Consider the following 14339-nt stretch of genomic DNA (forward strand, 5'->3'; position numbering starts at 1 on the left):
CCCACTTTAGACATCTACAGCAGGAACCCCAGGACCCTTCTCACATTTACATGGCATTCAAATGCCACCACAGAAATGAGCCCCATTCCAGACCTAGCTTCCTCTGTTGGCTAATGAGGGGACACCCCCATCCGTTAGAAACCTGCTGCAGAGATGTCATTTGCTTGGGAGGCGCCCTGACCTAGTGGGCCGCCTTCCATGTTCACACAGGCACAAGCGTGCACACACAGCCTCTTGTCGCCTCATTTTGTTGCACAAAACAAACTTTATTGAGAAAGAGGTGGCTGAGGGGGTCAAACGTCTGTATTTGGGAATCTGTTCTTTCCTGCCTGGTCACTAGCACTGTGTCCTTCTGATCTGTTGACACTCCTGTCTGAAGAGTCTTTTCTGATACCAATACCCTGCAGTTCCAGAACAGCCCAGAGGCTGAAGTGATGTGGCCGTACAGAAAAAGCGCTTCACAAAGAGTTCTGTGGGGCAAAAGAATCCAGAGGCCATCCTGCCAGCAGAAGTGGCTGGCAGCTCAGTTGGTGGCAGGGCCCGCTAGCAGGCCAACCGTGGGCCACCGAAGCTGTATTGATGGCTAGGAACAATGGGGTGACAGAGAAGGCTGTCCAGTCTCAGGGAGCCTTCCTGGGTCCTGGCAGAGTGGCTTTGGAAGTCTGTTCCTTGGCCAGCAGAGGCACCTCAAGAGAGGCTCTAGGCAGTCAGCCAAGCCTGGAGGGGACAAAGCCACCTTTGACCTAGTAGAAAAACATCTGCCAACAGTCCAACAACAAAGAAAATAGTCAAACTGGGTGGTAGAGGTGAGCCAGCTGCACAAGGCCCTCACACAGTTAACTACTTAGTTTTTGTTTGTGCAAATAGACGAGGACAACCTGTTTCCATGCCTCAGGTGCTAGCCATCTTTTATAAACAAAAAATACGGTGCCTCACTGACCTCAGACTCACCAAATAGACTGGCTGGCTAACCTGTCAACCCCGAGCATCTGCCTGGCCCAGCCTCCCCAGTTCTGGGACTAAGTGTCTGCCACAGCCTGCTTTTTCTGGGAACTGAACGCACATCCTCCACTTTACGCTGACCCCCATGTCTGTCTGAAAGCACAGTGGTCATCAAAGTTCCAGCCTTTGTCCTCTTAGAATGGACCTACATTAATCCAGAAGGACATGCTGAGGTCTACAGTGCATCAAAGGAGCCTCTGGTCTGGATCACTGGGGCCCCAGTCACCCCTGCAGTATTGGTACCCCTGTTCTGACAAGAGTTCTCAGTCCCACTTAAAAACTCCATTGTCCAACTACTATTATTTTTAAATCACAACTAAAGCCATAGCCACCACCAAAAGAGTCTAAGGAGCAGTTTGTTTGAAACACCTACAAATCTACAGTGTTGCAATGTGGGGCAAACGGCTTTAGGGGAGAGTTTAAGCTATTAAATAAAAGAAATCAGCAGGGTGTGAAGGCACACCTCTGACCCCAGAAGTAGGAAGTCAAGGCATAAAGGGTGCTAAGAGTTTGAGGCTAGCCTAGGCTATATAGCAATATGGCAAACCCCTACCTCAAAAAAAAGAGCAAGAAAAGCAAAAAACAAAACCTGGCAGGCAGTGGCTTCAGTGTAGGTCAGTGCAGTGGTGCCTGTTGACATTTCCAAGACCCTGGGCTCCCCCAGCACTGAGGAAGAGGAGGAAGATCCTTAGGTATCTGTCAGAGCTGTCTTAAAGAAGCCTTGTTTCCCCACCAAAGGTATATTTCTCTTTCAGCTTCTAACTGGGAAAGGCCATCAGAGTCCAAGTTCTGGGGTTTATGCTAGCAGTGGAACCCAGAGCCCCACACATACTCACCAAGTGCACTACTACTGAGCTACATACCCAGCCCTTGTTTCCTGTTGTTTGGAGACAAGATTCTAACCTAAGCTGGCCTAGAACTGTTCCAGCCTCTCTAGTGCAGAGCACCCTTCCCTCTTACAGCTGAGGCCTCTTCCGCGCCCCCACAGCTCCCATCAGCACTGGCTTAATGATAGACCCAATGCCACAGAGAGGGTCCCTTACACCTACAAGTAGGAAAGACCAGCATTCCCAGGGGTGGGGATCAGTGCTGAGTCAAAGAGTGCTGGACTAGAGCAGGCGCTTCTAAGAGTTGGAGTCTTTCCCAGAAGGTGGAGACACACCTGTTGCAAAGGCCCCAAGAGGCAATGTCCCCTGAAAAGGTCCCCACATACATAAGCCAGCTTTCCTAGAGCTAACCAGACTGGCAATCAGAAGATGGATCTAACCTGTCCCAAGTCAGACAGGGCATTGGGTCATGGAAGTCTCAGAAGGCTGGTGACATCCTTCAGGGGAGAAAATAGATCCAGGAGGAGTACTTAGGGTTTGTCTGACCTGGGCGGGGCATTTGGGGAAATAGCAGGTTAAGCCTACCCGCCCTGGGCTGGAGCTGCACCCTCTCCACTCAGCCACGGCAGCAGGTGCCTCTCCTTTTCAAATGCTTTTAATGTTTTCAGACAGTGAGAGCTTGTTGCAATGGCTGGAGACTGTGTTGGTGGCTGAGCACCCTCTGCCTGCCCACAACTCCCTTCTTCCAGGAAATGCTTGAAAGGGGCCATGCCGGCCTTGAGGCCCCATCTCGTGTGGTAGAATGTTATATCCAGAGTGTCCTGCTCCTCCTCCCCCCTCAAAGTCTCCCTCAAGCCCAGGAGGAGGGGTTCTTGCAGGTCCTAGGAGCTGATGACATGCCCGGACCAGGTCTCATGCTTGGTGCCTGGTGCCAGGTGGGTGATGACCACCTCGACAGCCTGCAGTTTCTCATTCTTGGGCGGGATAGAGCACATCTTATAGGTGACCTCGTCGCCTTCCACTGGAACATATTCCCCTTCCACACTGCAGGAGAGAAAGAGCGGTCATCAGAGCTGAGGAGATGGCTCCCTCCAGAAAGTGCCTACCTTGTAAGCCTGCAGTTCGGATTTGCAGAACCGTGGAAAAGAGCTAGCACTTCCATCACAGCAGAGGCTGCAACACAGCCCTTCTCAAACTGTGTTTTCTGACTTGGCTGGGCTTTGGGGGAAAAGGCTTTGCCTTCCATTGGCTGAGGGAGAATGGATGTCAGGGTGTCAGTCACATGTCTAAGCATGTGCCCTTAGCTTCAGACTCAGTCCCCAGTTCAGCCAAAATGAAGTCAGGGTGGACAGGGTGCTCAGGCCAAAGAAGAAAGTCTGGATAGAAGTTCTAGTTAGGGTTCCTAGGAAACCCAAAAGCTGCTCAGGAGCCAAACAGGGAAGGGACAGCTGGGGGCTTCTGGGCCACACCCCAGACTCCTGCAGGCTTGCAGACAGGAAGGAAGAGCCTTAGTGACCAAGTGGCAGGAGAAGGGGCCCAGCCCTATGCTTCCTTCCTGGAGCAGAAGAAACAGACAGCTCCAGGCTCACCAGGCCACTCCCCTGAGCCTCACACACTCCACATGCACCCTCCTGCCCAGCACCTTCCCATCACACTGTCCTATACAACATGGGTCCAGGACCACACCTCCTCTACCCCCAGCCCAGACCTCCAGCTGTAACATTACAGTGAACTCACTCAGAGATGTGTAGGAAGATGTCAGGGCCACCATCAGCTGGGGTGATGAAGCCGTGGCCTTTGGACCGGCAGAAGCATTTACAGACTCCTTTGTAGACAGGGCCCTGTGAAGCCCGCACCGTCCTGACAGATAGGGAGATGTGAGGGGACACCCATCAGTCCTCTACAACAGCCACCCACTGCCCTGGGGTCACTCTCCTAGCTCTGGCTCCGAGAGACCTGGCTAGGCCCACCATGCATAGTCACGCAGGCTTTGTGTACAAGCCTGGGAGCGAGTCACACGGAATTGTCGAAATGACTGGATAACTCTGGCACGTTTTCTCAGGCCTATTTGTCCATCTGAGATAACACGTTTGGGAGCATTCCTCTCAAAAACTGTTAGTAACAGATCTGGCACTGTTATGACCACTCACAGGACATAATCTACACCTGCCAGTGGCTACCCATACAACTGAGGAAGTCAAGGCCTCCTGGGAAAGAAGCCTCTGTGGCTAAAGCCTAGTAGTTTATCATGCAGTCAGGGGCAGGCTCCCACGGATGACCGGATGACCAGGATAGCTCCTGAGTTTGAAGGCACCTAGCGCTTCTCTAGGACGTGCCCAGAAAATAGACCCTGCTTGCTCTGGTAACAGCACCCATTTTGGACTTACGCCGAGAAAGTTCTTGTCCTGCGGGTGGGCAGAGGGCTAGGGACCACGTTGCCTCGCAGCGGGGACGGAGAGCGATCCCGGGCCCGAGGAGTGTCCAGTAGCCCAACAGAAGTCTGATGTGTCGGGGGCTGCGGTGGCGGCGGGGGAGGCTCAGATGACATGGCTGACCTACAGAGAGAGGGGGGCTCTCAGGGTCCTGTCGCAGAGGACTAGACAGGGCACAGTCAAGACTCCTAGAGAGCTGGGCACTGGTGGCGCACACCTTTAATCGCAGCATTCAGGAGGCAGAGGCAGGCGGATCTCTGGGAGTTCAAAGCCAGCCTAGTCTACAAGAGCTAGTTCCAGGACAGGCTCCAAAGCTACAGAGAAACCCTGTCTCAAGAAAAAAAAAAAAAGAGAGACTCCTAGAGACTCACTGTAGGTCACCTAGGCTCAGGTGTCTGCTCGGGTGCCAGCACTGGGCTCCCATAGCAACTACAAGCCTCCCTCCATCTCCACTGTGTAAGAAAATGCCAGGTCACGTGCTGGGCTGATAGCTCAGTCAGTAAAATACTTATCACATAAGCAGAACCCAGGTTTGATCCCCACAGTGCATGTATAATAGAGAAGCCTGGTAGAGGGCTGGAGAGATGGCTCAGCTGTCAAGAGTGCTTACTGCTCTTGACGAAGACCCAAGTTCACTTCCATGTTGGACAGACAATTCACAACCACCAGTACTTACAGCTGCAGGGGATCTGATGCCCACTTCCTGCATCTGCACTCACACCCACAGAGCCACACATGGACCACATATATACCTAGTTAAAAACGAATCTTGGTTTTGTTTGTCAAGAGAGGTTTCTTGTTTGATTTTTTTGTTTGTTTGTTTGTTTTTTGAGACAGGGTTTCGCTGTAGTTTTAGAGCCTGTCCTGGAACTAGCTCTTATAGACCAGACTGGCCTCAAATTCACAGAGATCCGCCTGCCTCTGTCTCCCTAGTGCTGGGATTAAAGGCATGTGCCACCATGGCCCAGCTAATAAATCTTCTAAAAGGTTAAAATGGTTGTGTGTGCTTGTAATCCCAGCACTAGGAAGGTAGAGGCAGGTGGGTCCTGGCCAGCCAGCCTAGCCAAATCATGGAGCCCTAGGTCCCAGTGAGAGACTCTGTCTCAAATAAACACCCGGAAGAATAACAGTGGAGGTTATTCTCTGGTCTCTCACACACACTCACACACACACACACACAATGGGGGGGGTGGTATATGCCAGGTCACTCCCTATGGTAACCCCTCTATGTCCCCAACACAGACCTTGGCATGCTTAGGACACTCAGTAAATATTGTAAGAGGGAGTCAATGCGGGACTTCAAAGCCAAAAGCGCAACTCAACAGCCCCCGTTCCCTTCTCGCCCTGTCCCCCAGACTGCAGAGCATACCTAGGGCACTTCACAGCCCAGCATGGCTCCCTGGGGGGCTGAGAGAAAAGCTCATGGCCAGGTGGGTTACCACTAAGGGTCCCCAGAGGAAGAACTCTCCCAGCAAACTCACACTTATCCCCAGACGCTACTCTCTGCTACTCTCTGCCACGAGGTCATCAGAGTCTCTCAGTGACCCCTAGGGGCATTGAATTCAGGCAAGAGTAGGAGGCAGTGGCTCTTAGAGGCCAGCCACACCCGGGGTGGGAGTGGGGAGAGGCAAAAGGGCTGCTGTGGGCTCAAGGCAGCTTGGACTAAACCGAGACCAACATTAAAGGGGGGTGGGGGAGACGACTGAGGGAGTAGAAGTTAAGAGCACTGGCTGCTCTTCCAGCGGTCCTGAGTTCAATTCCCAGCACCACATGGCGGCTCACAACCATCTGTAATGGGATCTGACGCCCTCTTCTGGTGCGTGTGAAGACAGGTCACTCATATACATTAAGTGATAAATATTTTTTTAAGGAAAGAATATGGGCAGCATGGCCGTTGTACACAGTGATCCCAGGGCAGGGGGACCAACCAGCCTTGGCTCAAGGTCAAGAACTCTTGGTCAGCCCTTAGGTAAGTCCTTTCCCCTTGGAGTCAAACTCACACTCAGGGATGGAGATGGGGACTCCAGCAGGGTCAGGAGAGCCAATGGGACAGGAACAGTCCTGAGCAGGTGCGTGGCCCTGGGTTGGTCTGTCAGACATGAAGAACTGTCTTCCAAACAGCCCAGCTACAGTTTGGTCTTTGGTGTTGTGTTTAGGGTCCCCTGGAGTCCACACGGGCCCCAACCTTCAAGTGCGATTTATGAGGTGTACTACCATGTCCAGCTTATGTAGTGTGCGGCTTGAACCCAGGGCTCTGTGCACACTGGGCAAGCGCTCTGCCAGCTGGGCTGCATCCCCAGCCCCCTCCGCTCTAGGTCCCTGGGTCCCAGCTCAAGGCAGACTCTTCCCATTTGAGTTTTCAGTCCTGGGGCTCAGGGGAGGGAGGGGTGCGAGGCAAGGGGGCCTCTTTGCCCACAGATTCGGACTTCTCCTCCACATGCCCTGCCTCTCTCTGGGGACTCAGTCCTGCCTGGCTGGAAGATGTCACTGGCCAGCCTTCAAGAGAAGTGACACAGCTACCTACTGACCTCTTAGCTGTGGCCCCAGCCAGGCAGGACCACAAGTCCAGAGAAGCCCCCACCTTGAAGAGGTCCTGGCTGCTGGCCTGCCGGTCGGGTCTCTAGCACAGGTCATAGAGTGCTAGAATGTTCCAAAGCCGGGAGTTCTGCAAGAAGGCTGGCCCAGAGAGGGAGCACGGGCCCCCACCCAGGCCTCTCAGGACAGCGGGTGAGACCAAGGGGACCTGATGACATCAGCATGAGGAGACCTGCCCTTCCCTGTATTAACCAGTCTCCTGGCCTCTCCCCTCCCCTCCTCTCCTTCTCCTCCCCTCCCCCAGCCCCAGTCAGGGACACCTGAGTTCCGATCTTCCCACCTGCCAGCTGAGGGATCACTACTTACTCAACCTCTCAGGGCCCCAGTTGTTTTTAATCTGAGAAATGGGAATTGTTCCAGCTTCACACCACTCATGACATGGGAATGAGGTAATGCATACGAGCACTGAGAGTAGAGCTCACTACGGCCACTGCTGTAAGCTGCAATCACAGCATCACTCCACAAACATCCAATATGTGGCACAAGCCCGCTAACAAAAGGGATCAAAAGGGATGGGGTGGAGGTGCAAGGTGGACCTGGAATATGAAAAAGAGCCAGGCATTTGAGAAACAGTGGGAGAAGCTGGGGTGTCGGGGCTTGCCTATGACATGAGCACTTTGGAGGCTGAGGCAAAAGGATCCTCTGGACCTGCCTGAGCTGGAGACCAAGAGCTCTGGGCTAGCCTAGGCTAGAGAACATCTCATGAAAAGAGAGGGGGGGGGGAGGCATGCTGTGGTTCCAGGCCAGGCAGTGGGGCAGGAGCAGGAAGTAAGGTTCAGAGGGCAGGGCCAGACCAGGAAGCAAGTTGCATCACCGCGGATGATTGTCATCATCGCCTCTCCCGCTTTGCGCCTTCTGCCTGTCTGCTCAGACACGCTCATCACGCCCACCTCCGCCCACCTCTCCGAGCTGATGAAGAAAGGCCCAAAGGGGTCTGCCTCGCTCTCCGCTCAAATCTCCTCACACCTCAAATCCAGCTTCTTCCTTGGTGTGTGCGGAGTGCCACACTCACCCCAGCTACACAGTGGAAGAAACTGGAACACAGAAATGAAGGACTGAGCTGGGGTGGTAACTGAGAGCTCCCCGGGTGACCCACAAGGCTGTTCCACTACCCAGACCAGCCACTTGGGAGGCTGAAAGGAAGCTGGGCCAGTGAGAGCCAGCCCACCAGCTGGTCCAGGAAGGGGACAAAGTCCAGCTGGGGCGGGGTAGGGGTATCCAGGAGGCTTCTCTGGCCTCCTTGTATACCAGAACAAAGTCTACGGCAGCAGTCTGTCGCTTGTAGCTGAAACACCCCCAGCTCCCACTCCCACACCTAGCTCAGGCTATCTTGTGGCCTTCTGCCTGCCCTCTCAGCAATACCAGGTGTGGCCCTGGAGAAGGTGCAGCCCACCTTCTGAGATGCTTTACTGGGAGACTGAGCGGGGTGGGGCTGAAGTTCTTGCTGGCAGGGGCTCTGGGCTAGACCCTCGTGAGCCTCTGCCCGAGACAAATTCTGGTAAAATGAAGTGGCCAAGATATTGTCGTGACTGTCAGACTAGGTACACAAAGGTGTTTATCTGTGTGTGACTATGTAGTGTAATGGTGTACACGTATGTGTGTGAACACACATCTGCATAGTTATGTGAAGGGATATGTTTATGAGTATATGACCAAGTGATATATCTATATCTATCTATATATAAGTGATATATCTATATATATAGATAGATAGATAGATATCTATATCCATCTATCTATCTATCTATGGGGGGATGGGGCAGTGCGCACGCACTTGTGTGTGCACAAGCTGAACGAGTGAATAGCGCCTGTAACACCTGAACCCCTCTGTTATACCTCTTTTATTTTGAGACAAAGTCTCATGTAGCCCAGCTGGATGCAATCCGGGGCTTCCTGAATCCTAGGCAAGCACTCTACCAACTGAACCACATCCTCAGCTGCGTACAGCATGCCCAGTGCCACCATCATGTGCCAGCAGAAACCTTCTAACCCTCAGTGGGGGTGGAGGGTGGGGACAGCACCAGCAGGATAAGACACAAACCCCTATGCCAGACAAGCCCAACCTAGGGAGAGGCCCAGGACCTGGGGGGTAGGATGCCACACCCACCCTGACTGCTCACCAGGGAGAGGTGTCAGCCTCTTATCCTGGGAAATGTGGCAAAGGGGGCCTTTAGCCAAAAATAGACGGGGAATTCTCCGTAGGCCTTACAGCAAGTCCTGGAAGATTCTGGGAGCTCAAGCAGGCACCAGGCTGGCCTCCTCAGCCCCTCTACAGCTCATCCCAAAATCTAATGCCCCATCTCTGTGCCAGGGATGTGCCAAGCCCTGCACTTTCTGTGTTCTTGGCCTTAAAGCCCCCAGCTTCCAACATTCCAGCTTTTCAGTTTTTTGAGTCAGGATCTTATACTGCATAGACCAAGTTGTCCTCAATCTCATGGCAATCCTGCCTCAGCCTCCCTGGTACTAAGAGTACAGGCATGCTGTGAGCCATCACACACAGCTGGGAAATCTTTTGAGCTAGGGAGCCAGGTGCTTACCAGACTAGTGAGAGGAGTGTGGTTTATGACTCCTCAAAGACAGGAAAATGGAGAGTCGAGGAACATGAGCTTGGGTAAGCTGGAGGCTTCATCCTTGGGCAAGGCCAGAACCTCTTGAAGCCTGCCCTGCACCCTAGGGAATACTGTGTGGGTCTGTGGCCAGGGAAGGCTACTGCTGAGCATTGGACTGGGACACTTTCCAGTCCACAGCCTGGCCAATGCTGGCAGGGAGGTAGGTTAAAGACTCGGGTCACTCAGGCAAAGGAACAGAGCAGGCCACTCGAACTTCCAAGACCCTGCCATGGATGGGGAAGCCACTGCTTTTTCTGATGTCATAGGGGCATCATGGGCACCGGGTATTAGAATCCCCTTCCTGCCAGCCTCCCAGGTAAGCACATCGCCATGTCCCTGTCCCATGAGAAAACTGACAATAGATTCAGCAGCTGGGGCTTCTCCTACTTCAGTGCCTCCCAGGAATCTCTGGCCAACATCCAAAAGCAAACTCCAGCTCCACAGATGGCGGCAGAGTTAAAATGGCTTTGCCTGGTCAGTTAGTTGGGGATGGGCAGCTAGTTGCTTTTCTGGTGCTGGGACACGGGATCTGTGGCCCTAGCCGTGAGCTGCTCCCCCACCTCCAAGACTGCCTTTCTAAGGGGCTCCCAAAGAGACAGCTGCCACTAAACTATCCAGCTAGGAAGAGGCAGGCCCTCTGGGGGAGGGGACACATACGGACAGGAACACTCACCCAGCACAAGCAAACTGCACAGGGTCAGGGCTCCAGGAGATTGCAAGGTTCATCTTCACCCCTACCCCGCCAGGCCACAGTCTAACAGAAAAGAGCCCATAGCCACGGACAGGGAAAGACCGATCAGCTCAACTGGACACAGGCATCCGGAAAGAAACAGGAGTAGAGACGGAGCCTCAGGCTCCTCGGCAGGCAGCGCAGCCGGGCTGGCTAGCCACATGCTGCTCCATTGTTCTGGGGAAGAGTGGATTCTGTGCGTGCAGAAGGGAGGGACACCAGGGGCGGGGCGTGAAACAGAAGAGCTAACAGCCGGAGATGAGGAGAGGAGCAACTATCCTGTCTCCCTCCAGCAGCCCAGCTGGGAAACCCCACCCTTGAGTGCCGGGAAGCTGGAAGCTCCAGGAACCGAAAGCAGTCCATCCCAATAATGTCGCCTCAAGAACTCCCACAGGAACACCCATCCTCGGGACAGAAGCCACCACTGCCCTAGGGCTCTGCTTGAGAGTCCCCCACCCCAGGCAAAGTGGACCCTGTTCTCCGTCAAACCTAGCCCTGAAATCCTCCTCCCAACATTCTGCTCCACCCTCTCCCATCTTCTCCTAGGCGCCAGTTCCCTGCCTCAGTTTGGACAGGGAGCGTGCAGCCAGTAGCTCAAACTGTAGCGCCAGCGCCAGTCACAAAGCAGAGCAGGAGGTGAACTTAATAACGATGGGCCCCCTGGTTTGCATGGTCACACCGGGGCCGTGGGAAGAACCCTTTCCTCCCGCAGCTGTCAGCTAATTCTTGCCCTAGCACTCAGTAGGACAAAGAAAACCAGTCCGTCGTCGTCGTCATCATCGTCTTCCCCGCTACCCCCCGCCCCCGCAACCCCAGGCAGGGCCTAACAGCTTACTCAGATCCCAACAAAGCAAAGATCCTGTTCTCACCCTGGGGAGTGAGAGTGGAGGGTGTTCCATCCACGGTTCCATCCAGGTTATCACTCAAGAGATGGCGGAGGGAGGCAGACTCTGAGGAGACAGGTCCCAGAGCAGAGGATGGCTGGGCTGAGGCTTAAAGGTCCCCAATTAGGGACACCACATTCAGAGTCACAAAGCAGCCAGAGAAAGAAGGTCCTGTTGAAAAGTTTGAGCCCAACAGGACAAAGAATGGGGACGTGGAACAATTTTAAGCACAAATTTGAGGACTGGTTTTAAGCATTGTTTTGTTTAGCCGGGTTTGCTGTTCTGAGGGAGGGTCTTGCTATGTGGGCAAGTTTTCCTGCTTTAAGCCTCCTAAATGCTGGGAATCAATTACAGGTGTAAGCATTTACAGCAGCTGGCCTTGAACTTGTTATGGAGACAAGGATGACCCTAAACTCCTGACTTCTCCACCTCTCCGGTGCAGGAATGCAAGTATAACCCAACATTACTGATTTAATGAACCAATTGTTCTCACATTCTCTCCCTCTGGCTTCAGCTTGGAGAACAGACTAACAGCACCAAGACTTGGTCATAGGCAGGGGATGGCAGAATAACCAGCAGGAATAAAAAGTAGCTCCTATTTACCGGGCACTTGGGCGAGCCAGCTACCCTCTATTCCCGCACACACCCCTTGCTGGCAGAAAAGGTTATTTATGTATTCCAGTCGGCAGAGGCGGTCCCCTATTTTGCAAAGAGGCACCTCCAGCTCTCAGAACGCAGACCCTGCAAGAGAGGGCTGATCTACAGTTCACCCTGCACAGACCTACACTGCAACCCCAGAAAAGCAGTGGACTCACAGCCTGGCTTTTTAAATAAAAATCAAAACCCAACCTTGCATTTCCGGCTTCTAAAGGCCGTCAGCGCGGGTGAAGTTTTCCTCTGCGCCCTAGCGCCCCCTCTCCCCATCCCCCGCGACAACACCGAGAGAGTGCGCCCTGCCGCTCCGCCTCCCCAGAAGAGGCCAACTGCGAGGGACCAGGGCGGCTCCCCCTCTCCCGGCCTGGATACTGTCCCGCCGCCCAGCACGCAGCTGGCAAGGCCCGACCCTTCGGGGACCGCTCCGCTTCCAGCTAGCTACGAGTCCCCAGTACCTCCAGTCCGCCGGAAAGCACGCGGCGGGGGTGCGGGGGGGGCGCTGCCCACGCACAAAACAGGTGGCCTAGCAGTAGTACTACCCGAAGTCCCGCAGGGACACCTCCAACTGCGGCCACACCTACCCATGTCCCCTTAGGGAGGGTGAGTAACCCGCGCTCCCCAAACTAGCCCGGGAGACTGGGGCATGTCCTGGGAGAGACCCATCGCGGAGCTGGAGAGCCGAAAGACCCCGCAGTGGGGAATCAGGAGAGCAGATCAAGCCTCGGCCCTGTCCCTGCGGCTCCCAGGAACCCTATGCTCCACCACGCCCTTCGCTTGAGTCCCGGGAACAGCAGCTTACCTGGCGACACGTTTGACTTCTCCAGCTGCTGGACTCAGACTGCTAAAACAGAGCAGGGCTGGGGGCGCGGCCGCCGGGCAGGGTGGAGCACGGGACCACGCCTCCTAGAGCTTCCGACCAATGAACGCACGGCCCGGAACGCGGGGCTGGGCCGGCTGGGAGGGAGGCGAGAGCTGCGCAGCTGCTGCGACCGGACCTTTGTATTGACGCCCCGCGGGCTTGAGCGCGGGTTGCGCGCCCCAGCCGAGTCCGCCCCACGTCGGGCTGCGGACGCCCAGTGTCGGTCAGTGCTCGGGAAAGTGGCACAATCGGGTCTTCACGTTCTGTGCCTGCCCCTCCCCGGCACAGTTCCAACCCGCACCTGCCCTTGACTAGAGATAAGCCCCAGCGCCAGAGTTTTTGCAGAAACTACGAGCTAGAGACAGAGAAACATCAAAACAAGGAAGGAGGGAAACTGTTGTTTTGTTCTTTTTTCGTTGTCTAATTAATTTATTCTCCGTTGGCTGATTTTGAAACAGGCTGGCCTCAGTCTCCCTAATGGATTTGGAGTGAGATGAATTTCTACTGAATCCTTGATTTTGTGGAGGTAAGGGGTGTTGTTTCCAATTCGCAGAAGAGGTAACGCACAGAGACTGATCTATCTCAACAACCAAAACGGAGAACCGGCCCTCAGCGTGACCCCAGGGTCAGTTTCATATTTCCTAGACGTGGGAAAGGGGTACCCTCTAGGTGTGGTGGGCAACAGGCCCCAGGAGTCCCTGCTGAAACCCTCTAACTACACCCCAGGGCATGCTGAGCCACCTAGAAAACTAATAAAGCTCAGGGCTCTCGTTTTCTTCAGCGGTGGGACTAGAAAATGGTATAGTCACCTTGGGGAAAGAAAAGGCAGACCTAATAGTTAAACACTATCCATTCCCAGGCTTGTGCCCAAGAGAACTGAAGTATATAGTTACACAGACTTTGCCATACACAGATGTGGTCAGTTTCTATTTATTTATTTTTGAGGCAGTCTCGTGTAGCCCAGGATGATAGTTAATCATGATTGTCACCTTTACTGAATCGGCAGTCACCCAAGAGACAAGCGTTTAGGCAGGTTTTCTTGTTTAGGACAATTGGAGTGAGAGGAGCCACCCTCACTGTAGGCAGCAGCAGTGAAACCTTTTGCTTTGCCAGTTTGCTTTCCTGTCTCAATGGTAAGTGCATCTACTCTGTGGCCGTTGCTGCCATCCTGGAACCCAGCACCTTCCACCTTGCAATCTAGAACAAAGACCAGTGACTCTCCCAAAACCCTCCAGATCTTCAATGCCAGGGTTGGCATTCTGGTCTCCTCTATTGTTCTACTCCTCACAACTTTGCAGCAGAGTCTCTCATTAGTCCAGACTCTTGCCATTTCGGCTAAGCTAACTGACCAGCAAGGTCTTGGGATTCACTTATCTCAACCCCAGTACCAGGGCTGCAGGTACATACAGCCACACCCGGTTATTCATGTGGGTGCTGAGGATTCCACTCGGGTCCTGTTGCTTACAGAGCATGCACTGTTACCCACTAATGCATTTCTCCCCAGCCCTATGATGTCCTGGTCTATTTCACTTTATATCACTAAATACAATAAGAGCAAATATCAAGTATTGTCCAGGGAAAAGAAGAGGCAAAAACATACATAAAAATTAGGATTAAAGCCAGTGGTGGTGCGTGCCTTTAATCCCAGCACTCAAGAGGCAGAGACAGGTGGATCTCTGTGAGTTTGAGGCCAGCCTGGTCTAGAAGAGCTAGTTCCAGGATAGGCCCCAATGCTACAGAGAAACCC

At 53.7% G+C, this 14339-nt stretch overlaps 1 protein-coding gene across 2 annotated transcripts; it reads right to left on the reverse strand.

Annotated features, from left to right (window-relative positions):
* Nucleotides 1-245: 245 nt before the first annotated feature.
* Carhsp1 (calcium regulated heat stable protein 1) lies at nt 246-12658 on the reverse strand. 2 transcript variants are annotated; one of them, XM_085694581.2, is made up of 4 exons: nt 10139-10344; nt 4217-4384; nt 3567-3689; nt 246-2873 (listed from the first exon to the last, which is right to left on the reverse strand). In XM_085694581.2, the coding sequence occupies exons 1-4, from the start codon at nt 10189-10191 to the stop codon at nt 2711-2713; spliced, it is 507 nt and encodes a 168-aa protein (XP_085550707.1). In that variant the 5' UTR covers nt 10192-10344; the 3' UTR covers nt 246-2710. The 2 variants fall into 2 exon arrangements, with proteins under 2 accessions (XP_085550707.1, XP_048289133.1); XM_048433176.3 differs by lacking the exon at nt 10139-10344 and adding an exon at nt 12533-12658 and having other exon boundaries at nt 2469-2873.
* Between the last annotated feature and the right edge of the window lie 1681 nt (nt 12659-14339).

The sequence above is a fragment of the Myodes glareolus genome, chromosome 9, assembly GCF_982192425.1.
Source record: "Myodes glareolus chromosome 9, mMyoGla1.1, whole genome shotgun sequence".
NCBI lineage: Eukaryota > Metazoa > Chordata > Mammalia > Rodentia > Cricetidae > Myodes > Myodes glareolus.

What these genes read in the sequence shown, in the direction of transcription:
- Carhsp1 (XM_085694581.2), bottom strand. Translation starts at nt 10,191, where the DNA reads ATGAACCTTGCAATCTCCTGGAGCCCTGACCCTGTGCAGTTTGCTTGT. An exon ending in GTGCAGTTTGCTTGTGCTGG is followed by an intron (nt 4,385 to 10,138) that starts GTGAGTGTTCCT and finishes CTCTCTCTGTAG; the next exon opens with GTCAGCCATGTCATCTGAGC. An exon ending in ATCTTCCTACACATCTCTGA is followed by an intron (nt 2,874 to 3,566) that starts GTGAGTTCACTG and finishes TCTCTCCTGCAG; the next exon opens with TGTGGAAGGGGAATATGTTC.